Raw genomic sequence first — 15,791 nt, forward strand, 5'->3', positions numbered from 1 at the left:
ATCATCATGTAAGTTATACTCTTTTCTTTACCATTAATGACTGCACACTTAGACTGGTTTCTAAAAGGAAGACTGTTTGTTTCTTGTGGTATGACCAAATTGCAAGCAAAAGATAACAACAGTTGTGCTGCAGAAAGAAGGCAGAAGAGATTAAAATGACGAGAGTCGTTGAGATTTTTGAAAATATTTTGGCAATGAGGCTTTGAATCTGTGTCAAAGGTTTGGTGAATGATTGAGGGGTTTGCAAGGTTTGTTGTTCCTTGTGAGTTTTGTCTTGATATTTCAGCTGATTTTCAACAACATTAGATTTGATATGGTTCAAAAGTCTTCAAGCTTGGTCCTCCATCAAAGTACTTCTTCATTAATGAGTATAAAACATTATTATTTTCAAATAAAAAACAATATTATTATCTATCCTTAAATATTGTATTTGAATTTTTGTCACTGTCCACCTCAAAAAAATGTATCTCTGTCAGGAAGCTGGAACCTTTTGCTTAAAGCTGAAAGCTTGGAACCTCTATCCATTATTATTAGGAAAAAGTATATCAAATGTTATTAAATTATGACCATATAATTATTATTATAAATATAATTTACCCTAAAATTATTGAATGCATTTCTTAAAGGAAAGGAATGGTAAAAGAAAAGGCATAGCCTTGTTTCTTTTAAAAAACCTGTGTATATTCCCTCCAATTTCATTCAATCAATGAAAAAAAACCCTTTTTTTCAAACTTTATCAACTAATTGCAGAAATTTTAGACCAACTAGACATGCATGGCCTGGGGGTTTAGAAAACAACAGCTCTTATTTGAACTTGATTTTGCAGTGGAAATTGCATTGCATGTGGAGGGAATAACAATGATAAGTTGGACTTGTTCAAACAAAAGGAAAATGTCCACCTCATAAAAATGTATCTGTCTCTCTTCTTCTTAATGTGGGTCATGAAATTTATTGGTAAAGAGGTGTATGACTAAAAACAAACGCATTATTTTATGTTAGGATATGAATATTAAGAAGTATATTAAAAATTTAGAAGTATAAAATTAAATCATAAAAAATATTTAGATTATGAAAATTTAACATTTTTAAAAATGTGATCACCTTTCAACATCCCATCGGTCCGTCTCTGGGCATGGCCTTCAAAATGCTTGGGACTAGATGTTGAAACTTGAGGAAACATGCAGCAATTTGGGGCTAAAAAGTGATTCAAAAAGTCAATTGATAGCTTGAGGAAACATGGCTCAAAAAGTTTCGGCCTTGGGATGAAGGAAAAAAAACTAGTAACTTTAATGGGCTAAAGCATTATACCCCAAAGTTTGAGGCTCCAAGGCCCAAAGAGTCCAAGCCTTAGACTCGGTCATCAAGCCTCAAAGCAACGCCAATGGAGCAGAGGAAGGTGCAAAACGAGACGGACCAACTTTGATTGGGAGATTCGAAGAAGCTTGACGAACTCAACTAAGTCACTCTACGCAAATATACGAAATTTCCCAGGCATATCACTATCTTTTTACAAAATGCTCTCTGGTTTCTTATCTTATCATATAATTCAGAGAATCCTAGCTCGGCGTTCTAAATTTGTTGGTTTGTTTCAGTTTCACACTTGTTTTTGTTGTACTAAGGTTGCATTTGTTGCAAAAAAGTTTCCTTGTGAGCCGATAAGCAGATTTTATGGTTACCCATTTGTCTATATTAGATTTAATGCGTATTTATCATATTCTTCTAAAAGGAATTTCAATCTTGATTCTCGTTCATCGAGTGATTCTAGTGTTCATATTGTGGAAAGATAATTTTGATGAGGAAATATTGGTTATGGTGAATTTAAAGAGATGGGTGTCAAGGATTCTGGGGAGTTGAGTTCGTTTGGTGACAATGATTGTGGGTGTCAAAATAGTCGAAGCCTGAATTTTGGTGGCTTTGATGAATTTGAAGAGGGAGAAGGGGAGACTTTCCGTGATGATGATGACCACGACGATTTTGTGGCGTTGAACTCATATAGTGTGCAGTGTGATAGAACTGATGATGTTTGGAAAATTGAGTTAAGAGGAAGATGAATTTAGGCATCCTTTGGTGACAGAGATTTGTCGATTGATTCAATTAAGGTCTTCTTGGAATACAAAGCTCGAAAGCGATATGAGGCAGCTGTTGAGAAGTCTCAAACCTCTTCAAGTTTTTGCTGTCTTGCTTTCTCTGGATGACGAACGTATTGCTCTGCAGTTCTTTTATTGGGCTGATCGACAATGGCGGTACCGTCACAACCCTATTGTATATTATGCAATGCTTGAGATCCTTAGTAAGACTAAATTGTGTCAAGGTGCTTGACAGGTTCTTCGGCTTATGGCACGTAGGGGGATTCAGTGTCGGCTTGAAGCATTTAGTTATTTGATGGTATCATATAGTAGGGCTGGCAACTCGAGGAACGCACTGAAGGTTCTGACTTTAATGCAAAAGGCTGGAGTCGAGCTGAATGGGCACTATGTAATACTGCAATCCATGTTTTGGTGATGTCAGGCACTCAGATTCTTTGAAAGAATGCAAATTGTCGGAATTATCCCTAATGTCGTCACCTACAACTGTTTCATCAAGGGGTATTGTAATATTAATCAGGTTGAAAATGCTTTGCAGTTGATTGTTGACATGCCATCGAAAAACTGTTCACCGGATAAAGTTAGTTACTACACCATAATGAGTTTCTTTTGTAAAAAAAACAAGTCAATGAAGTGAGGAACTTAATGGAGAAGATGGTGAAAGAAAGTAATCTGTTACCGGACATGGTTACGTATAACACTCTTATCCATATGCTTTCGAAGTATGGCCATGCAGACGAGGCTCTTGAGTTTTTACAGGAAGCCGAAGCGAGAGGATTTCAGATCGATAAAGTTGGGCATAGTGCAATAGTTCACCCTTACTGCAAATGGGGAAAACTAGAGGAGCAAAATGTATCGTGAATGAAATGTTATCAAAGGGTTGCAATCCTGATGTGGTGACTTATACAGCAGTTGATGGTTTTTGTCACGTCGGGAAGGTGGACCAAGCTAAAAAAAATGCTTCAGCATACGTACAAGCATGACTGCAAGCCCAACACGGTATCATACACGGCTCTGTTAACTGGGCTTTGTCGGAGTGGGAATTCGTTACAAGCAAGAGAGATGATGGATGGTAGTGAGGAAGAGTTTTGGACCCCAAATGCCATCACTTATAGTGCCATGATGCATGGGCTGCGTAAGGAAGGAAAATTATCTGAAGCGTGTGATGTAGCGAAGAAGATGATTAGCAAGGGCTTTTTCCCAAACCCGGTTGAAATTAACTTGATAATTGAGTCGCTATGTCGAGAGGGGAAAATGGATGATGCTAAAAGGTTTTTGGAGGAGTGTCTGAATAAGGGGTGTGCTGTTAATATTATAAACTCTACTACTCTTATTCATGGATATTGTCGAAAAGATGACTTGGAAGCGGCTTTTTCGTTGCTTGATGATATGTATCTAAGTAACAAACATCCGGATGCAATCACTTAAATGGCAATAATTGATGCACTTGGAAAGAGTGGTAGAATAGAAGAGGCAACTGATCTTACCATGAAGATGCTAAAACAGGGGTTGCTCCCAACACCTGTTACATACAGAACAGTCATTTATCGATATTGCCAGATGGGAAGGGTGGAAGATCTGTTGAAATTATTGGAGAAAATGCTTTTAAGGCAGAAGTGCAAAACAGTTTATAATCAAGTCATTGAAAAGCTCTGCAGTTTTGGGAACCTTCGGGAGGCTGATAAATTGTTGTTTAGGATTTTGAAAACGGCATCCAGAAAAGATGCTAACACCTGTAACATGCTTTTGGAAAGTTACTTGAGAAAAGAGATGCCTCTATCAGCATATAAAGTTGCTTGTCGAATGTTTAACAGAAATCTGATACCCGATCTTAAATTATCTGAGAAAGTAAGGGACTCATGTTAGAAGGAAAACTGCAGAAGCAGATAACCTCATGCTACGGTTTGTTGAGCGTGGACACGTTTCACCTCATCGTGAATGATATTTGGATATTGAGGCTGTTCACTATCAGGCTGCTGTAGATGTGTTTCCGATGCCATATTCCAAATTGTACAACCGTGGGAACTCTCTCTGAAGTTCAATGTCGTAAAAACGGTAATCCTAAACTCTTCTTTTGGTTTCGCCTTTATTTGGGGTGGGGTCTAAGTGCATGTTACCACTTTCATTTAAATTTTTGTGAGACAAGACTTCTTTGTATGTTTTGGAGCTTCTAGTGAAATTTGGTACATCCTATGGTGTCAAAAGTCAAATCAGATCCGCTAAATGTTAAAACTTCATTACCAAGGAAAATTGCTTTGAAGCACATGCAGGGTCTGAAAACATATGCATAAAAGTACACTTTACTGCAATTGTATAATTATGTAGATTTTCGAAGGGTAAGGTGGTTGTTTACTAGAGAATTCCTATAGCAGGTGTGTTGGGATATTATAATGGACAACTTCCATCTTGATTGATAGAATAAATTGATAAGCAAAACTGTCATATTTGCAAATTATAACCTACCTAGTCTGGATACATGGTGAATGATGAATAAAACTAACATTAGTTTCTTACAATAGGTATATCTAAAACGATGATTAGACAGGTGCTTTGTTATATTTGTTTATTTGGTTTATGGTGCAGTTAATTCTGGACAGAACATGATTAAGAGATTTGGAGATACATCCTTGGAAACAGGATTACATATATGCGAACAACAGTTTGTACACACAGAATATAACTCCTGATAGAAACTGCAAAATCCTTTTGCTTACTGAGGTGCCATTTCCCATTGCAAATTTGCTGCTGATGTGTACTCATATGACATGTAAGTATAATGTTTCAAATTGGACGTATTGCAGTACAACAGTGACCACTTCGGCACTTTCTCATATGGCTAATTACCATGTTGGCTAAGGGGAAGCATAGATTCTTTGCAGATAGAGCCAAGTGGTTGTAAACAACGAAATAACAGAAACCAGAGTTCAGAACAAATGGAGTGTCCTGATCATCAGATGTTGACATATACTACCTAGTTGTTTGCAACTACTCATTGAAAGCATCTCTCTGGTGAAACGAGCCAAAAATTCTAGGAAAAAGGAGAAAAGGGTGGCGTTTGGAGTTTAGGTTCTTTTGCTTGTAAAACTTATGATTCCTCTGTTCAGGAAAAAGATATTCACCTACCAAAGATTCTAATATTCTTTCCTTTTTTGGTGTATTAATAAAATTTCTCTACCCCAGAAACTACTATTTACACAACAACAAAAAAATTATTATTATGAAAATTTTTGTAATAACTGACCCATAAACTCAAACAAGCAGGGGGATTTCCCCTTAACCTTGAAGGAACAAAGATAAACAACAATAAGCAAAACCTCTTGGCACAATGCAGAATGTTGGTACAAGATGACAGTCTTCATCTATTATGTCTCACTTGTTTCTTGTGATTACTCTTTGAGTAAGTTCTACTAATGCCCGCCTTGACTTTATCACACGCTCGTCATTGCTCTCCGGTAGAGACTCAATTGTCGTAGCAGCGAGGTTAGCATGCTTCATGGCTAGCTCCCTTGTCCTTTGTATTCCGTGACTCTTTCCAAGGTACTCAAGAGCCTATATTTTTCATGCATAGACCAGTTCAAGTGAATTTGGACAAGATAAAGGTTCATATAGTTGCAAAAGCATATGCTGTCAAGAATTAAGATGAAAGAAGCAACAAAATGATGACCGACAAGTCAAATCTGCAACCATGTAAAAAGTTAAACGGAAATTGATCACTTGAAACTACTTGAGTTGTATACTCCCCTGGTCATCAATCGTTTGAAGAGAAAGAATACATTCTATGCAGATCACAAACTCTATGCAGAGGCCAAAGCAAATATAAATAATGTTTGATACATAAGTTATATATACTTACAATGTCGATGTTTTCAGGGCTGTCGAAACCTTGATAAACAACAGCATGTAACTGGGGAAACTCTTCCATGGCAAACAATATTGGAGCTGTTACGATTCCCTGCAACAACAGATGGTTGTGATGAGCTCACCATTATGTAAGCCATTTAAAACCATATTGTGAACCGAGTATGTCCTAGAAAAGAAAGGCTTTGTCAAAGTAGGTGAGAAAAGGATCTTTCTACACTTCCTACAGACACTAGGCAGAAAGGCATTCGACAAGAGTATAAAACAATACCAGCTTAAAGGCATTTAAACTTTGCTTAAGACATCAAGGATAGAGAATTACAAGCTGGATGTCTGATAAAGAACCCTTTCCAAGCGATGCTGATGTGCCGGTGAAATCAAGAACATCGTCTATCAATTGAATGCCAACCCCTGAAAAAAGGGAAAACTAAGGGAAGCATAGATTCTTTTCAGATAGAGCCAAGTGGTTGTAAACAACTAAATACAAACCAAATTCCGAACAAATGGAGTGTCCTGATCATCAGATGTTGACATATACTACCTAGTAGTTTGCAACTACTCATTGAAAGCACCTCTCTGGTGAAAACGAGCCAAAAATTCTAGGAAAAAGAAGAAAAGGGTGGCGTTTGGAGTTTAGGTTCTTTTGCTTGTAAAACTTATGATTCCTCTGTTCAGGAAAAAGATATTCACCTACCAAAGATTCTAATATTCTTTCCTTTTTTGGTGTATTAATAAAATTTCTCTACCCCAGAAACTACTATTTACTCAACAACAAAAAAATTATTATTATGAAAATTTTTGTAATAACTGACCCATAGACTCAAACAAGCAGGGGGATTTCCCCTTAACCTTGAAGGAACAAAGATAAACAACAATAAGCAAAACCTCTTGGCACAATGCAGAATGTTGGTACAAGATGACAGTCTTCATCTATTATGTCTCACTTGTTTCTTGTGATTACTCTTTGAGTAAGTTCTACTAATGCCCGCCTTGACTTTATCACACGCTCGTCATTGCTCTCCGGTAGAGACTCAATTGTCGTAGCAGCGAGGTTAGCATGCTTCATGGCTAGCTCCCTTGTCCTTTGTATTCCGTGACTCTTTCCAAGGTACTCAAGAGCCTATATTTTTCATGCATAGACCAGTTCAAGTGAATTTGGACAAGATAAAGGTTCATATAGTTGCAAAAGCATATGCTGTCAAGAATTAAGATGAAAGAAGCAACAAAATGATGACCGACAAGTCAAATCTGCAACCATGTAAAAAGTTAAACGGAAATTGATCACTTGAAACTACTTAAGTTGTATACTCCCCTGGTCATCAATCGTTTGAAGAGAAAGAATACATTCTATGCAGGTTCACAAACTCTATGCAGAGGCCAAAGCAAATATAAATAATGTTTGATACATAAGTTATATATACTTACAATGTCGATGTTTTCAGGGCTGTCGAAACCTTGATAAACAACAGCATGTAACTGGGGAAACTCTTCCATGGCAAACAATATTGGAGCTGTTACGATTCCCTGCAACAACAGATGGTTGTGATGAGCTCACCATTATGTAAGCCATTTAAAACCATATTGTGAACCGAGTATGTCCTAGAAAAGAAAGGCTTTGTCAAAGTAGGTGAGAAAAGGATCTTTCTACACTTCCTACAGACACTAGGCAGAAAGGCATTCGACAAGAGTAGAAAACAATACCAGCTTAAAGGCATTTAAACTTTGCTTAAGACATCAAGGATAGAGAATTACAAGCTGGATGTCTGATAAAGAACCCTTTCCAAGCGATGCTGATGTGCCGGTGAAATCAAGAACATCGTCTATCAATTGAAATGCCAACCCCTGAAAAAAGGGAAAACAATAGATGGATAGAAGGGTTTCAGCCGCTTAAGAGGTTATTGCCAGGTCAAACATCATTCAAGTCTAATTCACCGGGAAGCATGCAGATCTTGCAATTTAGGATGTGTTGAAGGTAAGTGAAACATAAACTAAAATACAAACCAAATTTTTGCCGTACTCAAAAGCCAACATTGCAACCTCAGTTGTTTGCCCAGCAAGAAGTGCAATTGCCTTGCAGCTGTTTGAAATCAGGGAAGCAGTCTTGTAGTATGTCTTTTGCATGTAATATTCCATGCTGCATATTGAAAATTGTTCCAGTAAATACAAGCAAAAGATCCTTAAATCCGAATCAGATCATGAAGATCTACCTATCAGCAATTATTTGCATGAAAATGCATAATGTTGGATAAATAGAAACCAGTCTCACTCATAGAACCGTGATAACAAATTCAATAAAAATTTATGACTATAAAAGGAAGTGTTAAAAGACGAGCATAAACATATGAAATCATACATGCATGCTAATTGTGTTATCTGGTTTGCCGCTACCATAATGGCTATCACAGGGCCCAAACATAGCAGGACAATCAACTAATTAAACACTGAGACGATACAACGACGCATCGGTGCAGAGAATATACCAGCGTACCTACAACGTTGTTCTGATGAAGTATTCATTTGCATGGTTTCGCCCATAACCAGATTCTCCACAACAGTTGCTAATAATGATACAACCTGCAGCCATTACAAATTTACAAGCAACTGGTTTTTAACTCAACATTTACACTTGCAAATTCATCACACAGACCATGTAAATAGTAATAAAAATAAATTAAAATCACCTCTGTATCTTTTAAAGCAGCAAGGGCTACACAAGCCCGTGAAAGCATAAAATCTCCTGCTAATACAGCCAACTGCATTATAAACAAACGGGGAGAGTTAAGTAATCGCTTAGGCTACAAAGTTTTTTCCATCAGCCACAACAAATCAAGAAAAGAATACCTTGTTGCCCATTACAGCATTCAATGAACTAATACCACGTCTTTGATCTGCATCATCCAGAACATCATCATGGAGGAGGCTGGCAACCTAGATGAGGAAATGATCATGTTAGACTAAAGGGAGTTATGAAAAAGCATCAGTGCATGAAACTACAGATAAAGAAAATTTAAATAGCGAGAAAAAGACATGGATCATCTCTGTTATCTCGGCTATAGACTGCTGTCTTGTACGCAATTCAGTTGTCAAAAAATCTCCTACACCAGCAGCAGCTGGTTCGGGTATATGAACATTCATAGCTGTAGCCATCAAAAGCAAAACCTGCATAGAACATAAACAATAACCATTCTGGACATTTCCATAAAACTATTTGTACATAAAGCAACCATCATGATAAAAAGTAACAGAGAATAATTTCGGTGAAATGAGTTTTAGATTGAAATGAGTCAAGAATTCACTGTGGCTAAGTTTAATTTTCATCAAAATTATAACAATCTGCCGGTAACCTCAAGATTCCCACATCGGTAAAGATGTATTACCGTGGGACGAAATCTCTTTCCCTCCACCCCCAATTTGAAGAAGTACTCAGCAGCTGAAGCAAGCTTAGGAACCTGGATACATGAACATAAATTTTTCATGATGTGACAAATTGTTTGCTCTCTTACATAAGGAAAGTATTTAGAAAACAAGAAAAAGAACAGTATGATACCTCAGCAACAACCATGGCCCGTAACCTGTTAGCGACCAGTGACAGCTCATCGGCAACGAGTGAAAATGGGTCAAGTTCCTCCTGAAGGAAATGCCATGCCATCTCAATATTGCAGTAAACAAAGACGAGATTAAGAAAGGGTGAAACACGTGAGAGTGGAGAGGTAGGAGATACACAGACTAGTAGCCAACAATTAAGAATAACAAACATGACAGAAGGGAAATTAATCAACTTAAGGCCAAAGTAGTATAACTTGTTTCATCTTTGAGCACAAGAAAAGCTGACATGTTAGAAAAAATACATCCATGGCAACCATGTTTCTTGTCCTAAAACTGAAAGAAATTCGGCAATGAAAGGATAACCTCTATCACGGAACTGCTCCGATGAATTTGTCGTCCAAGGCCAAGCAGTGAAGGCAAACTCCAGGATGGAGTTTCTCTGCCACTACAGACCTACTAATCCACAGAAACAGCAACAAGAAAAAGGATAAGTGATCAGTACATATACAAGATCTACAATCACTCTATCCTGTCACACACATTTCATCAAAAATAAATTGATACGACAGATCGGGATAAAATCGATCTAGAACATAGTCCTCTCAAATTATCCATTTGATTCAGTCATCATGTAACCTTAATTCCCTGTACCAACTCCACTTTGAATATGAAGAAGTAGCTTTGACAACCGATTCATTCCGGGTTAGTGACAGCATCATTGCATTTCAAAAGTGCATCCAATACATGCTTTAAGGATTACCATCAAAACCCAATGCAAGAATAAAGCAGCCCATAATCGATTAACAAAATAGATCAACTCTTACTAATTAAAAAATTAACCAATAAATAAACAGCTGGAATTAGGGAGCAGCTGCCGATTACAAATTTGCAGTCTTTCAAAACTTGAACAAGAGAAACCAAAGAAAAAGCGAGAGGTAGAGTCAAGGTATTACCTTTATAGTAGAATGAACATACTGATTAGAAAAAACGGATTGGGAAGGGTCAGCTGAACGAGAGAGAATGAAACCGAACAAGTTTTTTCTGGGAATTGCAGAAATCCTGGAAAATACCCGGAAAAACAACATCTTCACCTTGTTTCTATTTCTGTGTTTCTCTTACTACTATTTTCCCAGCAACCCAAACAGAAGGGGGGGGGGAAACCCAGAAAATTAAACTCTTTTTTTGCTTAGAGAAAAATCTTGGGGTTTATGATTCCGAAGCAGCCCAACCTAAAGTCTTCTGAAGAGTAAACTCGTGTGACTCACCGAATTATTAAATGCGGGGTTTATGATTCCGAAGCAGCCCAAACCTCAAGTCTGCTGAAGAGTAAACTCGTGTGACTCACCGAATTATTAAATGCGGCACCGCTTTAGCCACGTAACAAAAAATAAATAAAAACCATATTTTTCCTTGTATTAGTTTTCTTTTGCTTGTAATGGAAACCTCGTTTTTATTTTAACTAATTATTTTAGTGCAATATTTTTGATTGGTTTAGCCATTAACATGGGTGGATGAAATGGAATGCAAACCCTTTTGGGGCAAATTATTGAGCTTTTCACTAATGTGAATAGCGATCACTCCCAAAATAAGAAAATGGGCATTAATAGGAATCACGAGGTTGGGGACTTATTTCTGGAGTCACTGGGTTTTTAAGTAAGATTATGGTTTTAAATGAGTTTTCTTGTAAATAATCAATTTAAGGAAAAGAAAGAAGAGCATTACAATAACATTTTGGTATTAATCTAAAACACAAACGTACGGATCATCCATGTAGTTAACTCTTAATTAATAATAAAATAAAACCGAAAGCCTTAATTATCATTTGAAACTTCAAATTGTTATGAATCTATCAAATGATTTCTTTGATTAATAGTGTTTCTTGGAGGTTTCGGATTCGAATAATTGTATCTGCAAGGTATATAAACATTTATTATCACTGAGAAAACTACGAACAAATATTATCTTATAATAATTTTTTTCATAAATAAATTACTATAATTTCTTTGACAATATTAAGAGCAGTATAGGTGTTCCTGGGTTCCAAAAAAAAGTCCCAGCCTCAACTTATTAGAATTATTTATTTTATTTTAAATAAAAATATATAATATTTATATAATTTATAATTAAGTTTAAGTAATATGTTTTAATTATTTAAATAATATAAGAATAAACTTGGATCAGAATATGGGTAAAAATATATTTATTCCTATCTAATATGAATGCGGGACTTGAAAAAATTGAATATAAAATATTAAAAGTATGATATTAAATTAAATTTTATTTTAGTTCTATGTTGCTAACTTTAATATTATTCAATTATTATTTTATTTTGAAAATTATATTAAATTTGGTTATATCACATCAGAGTATATAAATTGAGCAGCTAATTTTAAACAAAATATCAAATGAATTTTCATTTAAATTCAATATTTATTTTTTTATTTATCCAACAAAATTTAAGTTAGTACTCGACAAAGAAAATAACATAACCAGACCTTAACACATCATATAAATTAAGAAAATAATAAGCGGCATATTTAAATCATTTTTTTATCAAAATCATACTTAAATTGTTATATAATTATAAAATTTCAAAACTTTAATAATTAGTAGTATAGTATTGTAAATATATAATATTTATGTTGTTTTCTATTATAAAAATACATTTTTACCCCCATTTTATTCATTAATCCAATTGATAAATTGTATTTTTTTGGATCCAACAGAGGCAAATGTATGGTTTATACATGTATACAACGCTTTTACACATGGTGAGGTTTACAAGTTACAACCATTAGAAAACATGGCCGGAATTCACCTAAGAGAACTGATACCAGATGCACCCTATGTGGAGAACTCCGAACATTGCCGGGAACGGAACACACCCTGCACCATATGCGGAAAACTCCGGTCACTAATGAATGCCGGGAATGCAAAAACTAAGACCAACCTGTGTGATTTTACCCTTCAAAAGATGTTATGTATGCTCTACTAACTGGTATGAATCACTAATTGTTCCTTTCTTCCACTTTCCGTCCTCCGTCCATACCATATCTTTTAGCCCGATGGAGAGATTATTATAAAACTGTAAATTTAAGAAATTCAGATCATGGAATACGAACTTGACATCCACTGCATGCTTGTACACGATAAGTTACCGACGATGGTTATCGAAGGATTAGTACCTCGTGAAATTCCAGGGTATCTCCTCCGGACTTTCAAAATTCGACCATGTAAACCGACGGAGCTACCTGAAAAATATGAAGATGGGAACATGCAGGGTTAAAGACCCTGAGGCTGAGATGTAGAGATAAGTTCGAATGCATTCATCATGATAGGTAGTGCGGGCCTTTCTTCCCGCCATTCGTAGACGAGGTTTTGAGAATCCTGCTACAGAAACCATGAACACAGACTCATCATACCATTTGCACCACCACCAACACTACAAAACCACATTCCATATGGGAAAAAAACACAACTCTTACCCATGATTCACCGAAAAAGGAATCCAGATCATCAAGGATAACATCGGCTATCTTGAACCTAGGCGGCTTATATCCTTTCTTAAACCACTGGTTCTCGAGAATCTCGCGATTGTTATCGTCTGGTTTAATCAGAAGAAATGAAGAATGAAGCCTATATCTGCATACACCTTCAAGAGAACATCAAAAACGAGGGTAAAAGGAAAAGTCACGTACGGTCGACGGATTAGGATCAAGAAATCTCTTGATTAAGACCCTTGCACCTGGTCAGAACGATGAAGGAAAATTGAGGTTTTCCTTGAATATCTGCAGTCAGACATGGAACTCCTTTAGAAGACATAAATCAAATTGGTCACCAGCATGACAGCATTGTTCTGTGTATATACAAACATCGCAGGTGTCTGTTTTTTGTGCTTGTATGTGTTCATATGTTTTCTTATTTATATTTCTGAATTCCGACTTGGTACGGGACTAAGAATTCCAAGAGACGGACATGGAGAGAATAAGTACCTGACTATACAGATACATCAAATCGGAGTCATCAAAAGGCAAGTAACCAACCATTAAGACAGAGTATAACACCACATGACCACACATCTGCTTTAGCTCCATGATACCCTTTATTTTTTGTCACCTAGAAATCAAAGATAAACGGACCAGTAAGAAAAGGAATCTGGTTTACAACGAAAGTCGATCAACCGTTTTCGCGGAGCGAATGAACAATGTCTTACCTCTGGAGCAACATAATTTGGTGTTCCACATGTTGTGTAAAGTAAAACGTCCTCCTACACAAAAAGGATAAGATGTTGCATGCATATTATCAGACACACACAGAGAGATGTCATAAGACATGAAGATGATGTGCTTACGTGAACTTGTTGCGATAAAGCACTCAAACCAAAATCTCAGGCTGCAAATGATACCGAAACAATGCACACAGACTCATCAAAGCACTCAAACCCTTTTAGAGTCTAGAAGCAAATTCTCAGGCTGCAAATGATAGAAGACAGATCCACTATATCAGATAAATTCACATGGGAAAGGGGTTTATTGAACATAATAAAACTGTATCCCACACCTTAAGATCCTATGGTAAACACCTCTTCTATGGAGATAATCTACAGCATTAATAAGCTGCTGAAAATACTTTCTAGCTCTATCTTCCTTGAACCTCCCCTTGGTAGCCTGGTACAGCAAGACGAATACGACAGTGCCGGACTGATTATTTCGTATTCAAACACCAATGAAGAGACATAGTTGTTTTGATTGCGATCTTACAATTTTTTCGAAAAGTTCGCCCGCCGGTGACGAATTCCAGCACGATGTAAATGAGTAACTCTTCCCAAAATTTCATTACCAAAATTAAATGTGGACTAAATTGATGAGCAGTTTGAACGACATGCACGAATTTTCAAGGACTAAATACACGCACCAATAATAATCAATATTATTTCGATTGATATCGTTGCTTATATAACTTAAATGCTTTTATTGATCAAAATTACTCTCTACACACGCATATAGACTAACAAAAGACTAGGTCAGTGGTCATCTGTCCAATACCTTGTTGAAGAAGGAAGAAAGGGTTTAAAAAAGAAACAAAACTGGAAAATGAAGTGAAGATACATCTTCAATACACCGTTTTCTAGTTATCAAAAATCGAAAAACTTGACACTCCTTTGAGAAAAGCATATGGAGTCAGCCGTCGGGGTGGTGGCCGAAGACGATGAACCCCCAGCAGCAGGAGCCGCAGGGACTAAAGTATCGGCGTAGCTTCCATCTCTATCCTCTTCAGTAATGGTGTCCAACATCGTCATCGTTCTCTTCCTCATCACGGTGACAAACCGCGGCGGAGCGACCTCAGAGATGAACCTATGGATTAGCAAATTCGCCATGTCTGTAACTGTAACAAATTTCTGTAAGAGATTTGGATATGCAGAAGGTAAGAGCTAAGGTGAGGTTTATATAAGAACATGGCTTGGCTTAAATAGAGACAGTGGTCTTTGTCGTTCATTAATGAAGAAATTACCTCATAGTGCCGCCACTTACTTTTTTATATTAATTTGCAAAAGTGATCTGATGTTTGATGTTTCAGAAGCAAGATCTAAAGAGATCAGTACACAGTGGGGGACCTTTTTGTAGATATGAAATTTGTTGGGGGATCATTGATTGCTTTGAATTTGCAGTTTTATGAGCTCAACCGGCCATCTTCTTGTTTTGTGCCATCTGCTATTTGGGGAGTGATGATTACGTGTATTGCATGTCTCAAATCGTTTATTATTTTGCCTTACGTGTTTGTTTCTCTGATATGAGGTAACTTGGATATATCATCTTCACGTGTCTAAATTTGGATTTCTCATCCTCCTCAGCATCAATCTCCCTATAATGTGAATTTTAGAGTCTCTTTTCGTAATGAAAGTTAAAAAAAATCTCTAAAATTTTGATTTATCAGAGGTAAGTCAATCACATTTATTATAATATACAAGATAGTCTAGAGTAAGTAAGATACACCTACGTGTTCTATTAATGATATGCATTACTAATATGAAAATATGATTTAAATGCCCTATTATCATGTGAACTATATCATTTGCACTGAGTTGTCTTTAAAATATTTTTGAGATATTTTACCTTTTAATTTTAATCGTTATTTTATTTACTCTAAATTGTTAACATTATTAAAAAAATTTACGGACCAATTAGAACATATCACTACACTTCTTAATTTTTATTTTATTTATCTGAATAAATAATTATTAAATAATAAAGTAAAACAAATAAACTACCCAAAATACCCTTCTTCCCCACCCCCAACCCACAA

The 15,791-nt window shown here is 36.3% G+C and overlaps 2 protein-coding genes, 2 long non-coding RNA genes and 1 pseudogene across 6 annotated transcripts; 1 reads left to right on the forward strand and 4 right to left on the reverse strand.

Annotated features, from left to right (window-relative positions):
* The first annotated feature begins 1,360 nt into the window (after positions 1 to 1,360).
* LOC120169983 lies at positions 1,361 to 4,097 on the forward strand (annotated as a pseudogene).
* Positions 4,098 to 5,360: 1,263 nt separating this feature from the next.
* On the reverse strand, positions 5,361 to 6,872 carry LOC120169909 (solanesyl diphosphate synthase 3, chloroplastic/mitochondrial-like). The gene is made up of 4 exons (XM_039177970.1): positions 6,755 to 6,872; positions 6,265 to 6,353; positions 5,938 to 6,036; positions 5,361 to 5,633 (listed from the first exon to the last, which is right to left on the reverse strand). The coding sequence occupies exons 1-4, from the start codon at positions 6,870 to 6,872 to the stop codon at positions 5,454 to 5,456; spliced, it is 486 nt and encodes a 161-aa protein (XP_039033901.1). The 3' UTR covers positions 5,361 to 5,453.
* LOC120169985 (solanesyl diphosphate synthase 3, chloroplastic/mitochondrial-like) lies at positions 6,709 to 10,668 on the reverse strand. Of its 2 annotated transcripts, none has more exons than XM_039178053.1 (12): positions 10,442 to 10,668; positions 9,852 to 9,941; positions 9,490 to 9,570; positions 9,320 to 9,391; positions 8,970 to 9,101; positions 8,784 to 8,870; positions 8,624 to 8,695; positions 8,431 to 8,516; positions 7,944 to 8,076; positions 7,695 to 7,784; positions 7,368 to 7,466; positions 6,709 to 7,062 (listed from the first exon to the last, which is right to left on the reverse strand). In XM_039178053.1, the coding sequence occupies exons 1-12, from the start codon at positions 10,571 to 10,573 to the stop codon at positions 6,883 to 6,885; spliced, it is 1,254 nt and encodes a 417-aa protein (XP_039033984.1). In that variant the 5' UTR covers positions 10,574 to 10,668; the 3' UTR covers positions 6,709 to 6,882. The 2 variants fall into 2 exon arrangements, with proteins under 2 accessions (XP_039033984.1, XP_039033985.1); XM_039178054.1 differs by having other exon boundaries at positions 9,852 to 9,944; positions 10,442 to 10,562.
* Positions 10,669 to 12,481: 1,813 nt separating this feature from the next.
* LOC120169988 lies at positions 12,482 to 13,869 on the reverse strand. Of its 2 annotated transcripts, XR_005520699.1 has the most exons (4): positions 13,702 to 13,869; positions 13,481 to 13,604; positions 12,674 to 13,276; positions 12,482 to 12,573 (listed from the first exon to the last, which is right to left on the reverse strand). It is a non-coding gene; the product is annotated as an uncharacterized LOC120169988 (long non-coding RNA). The 2 variants fall into 2 exon arrangements; XR_005520698.1 differs by having other exon boundaries at positions 12,512 to 13,276.
* A 50-nt stretch (positions 13,870 to 13,919) lies between these two features.
* LOC120169989 lies at positions 13,920 to 14,339 on the reverse strand. The gene is made up of 3 exons (XR_005520700.1): positions 14,249 to 14,339; positions 14,049 to 14,155; positions 13,920 to 13,960 (listed from the first exon to the last, which is right to left on the reverse strand). It is a non-coding gene; the product is annotated as an uncharacterized LOC120169989 (long non-coding RNA).
* Between the last annotated feature and the right edge of the window lie 1,452 nt (positions 14,340 to 15,791).

This window comes from Hibiscus syriacus, unplaced genomic scaffold (assembly GCF_006381635.1).
Source record: "Hibiscus syriacus cultivar Baekdansim isolate YM2019G1 unplaced genomic scaffold, ASM638163v2 tig00111769_pilon, whole genome shotgun sequence".
In the NCBI taxonomy this organism is placed as follows: Eukaryota; Viridiplantae; Streptophyta; class Magnoliopsida; order Malvales; family Malvaceae; genus Hibiscus; species Hibiscus syriacus.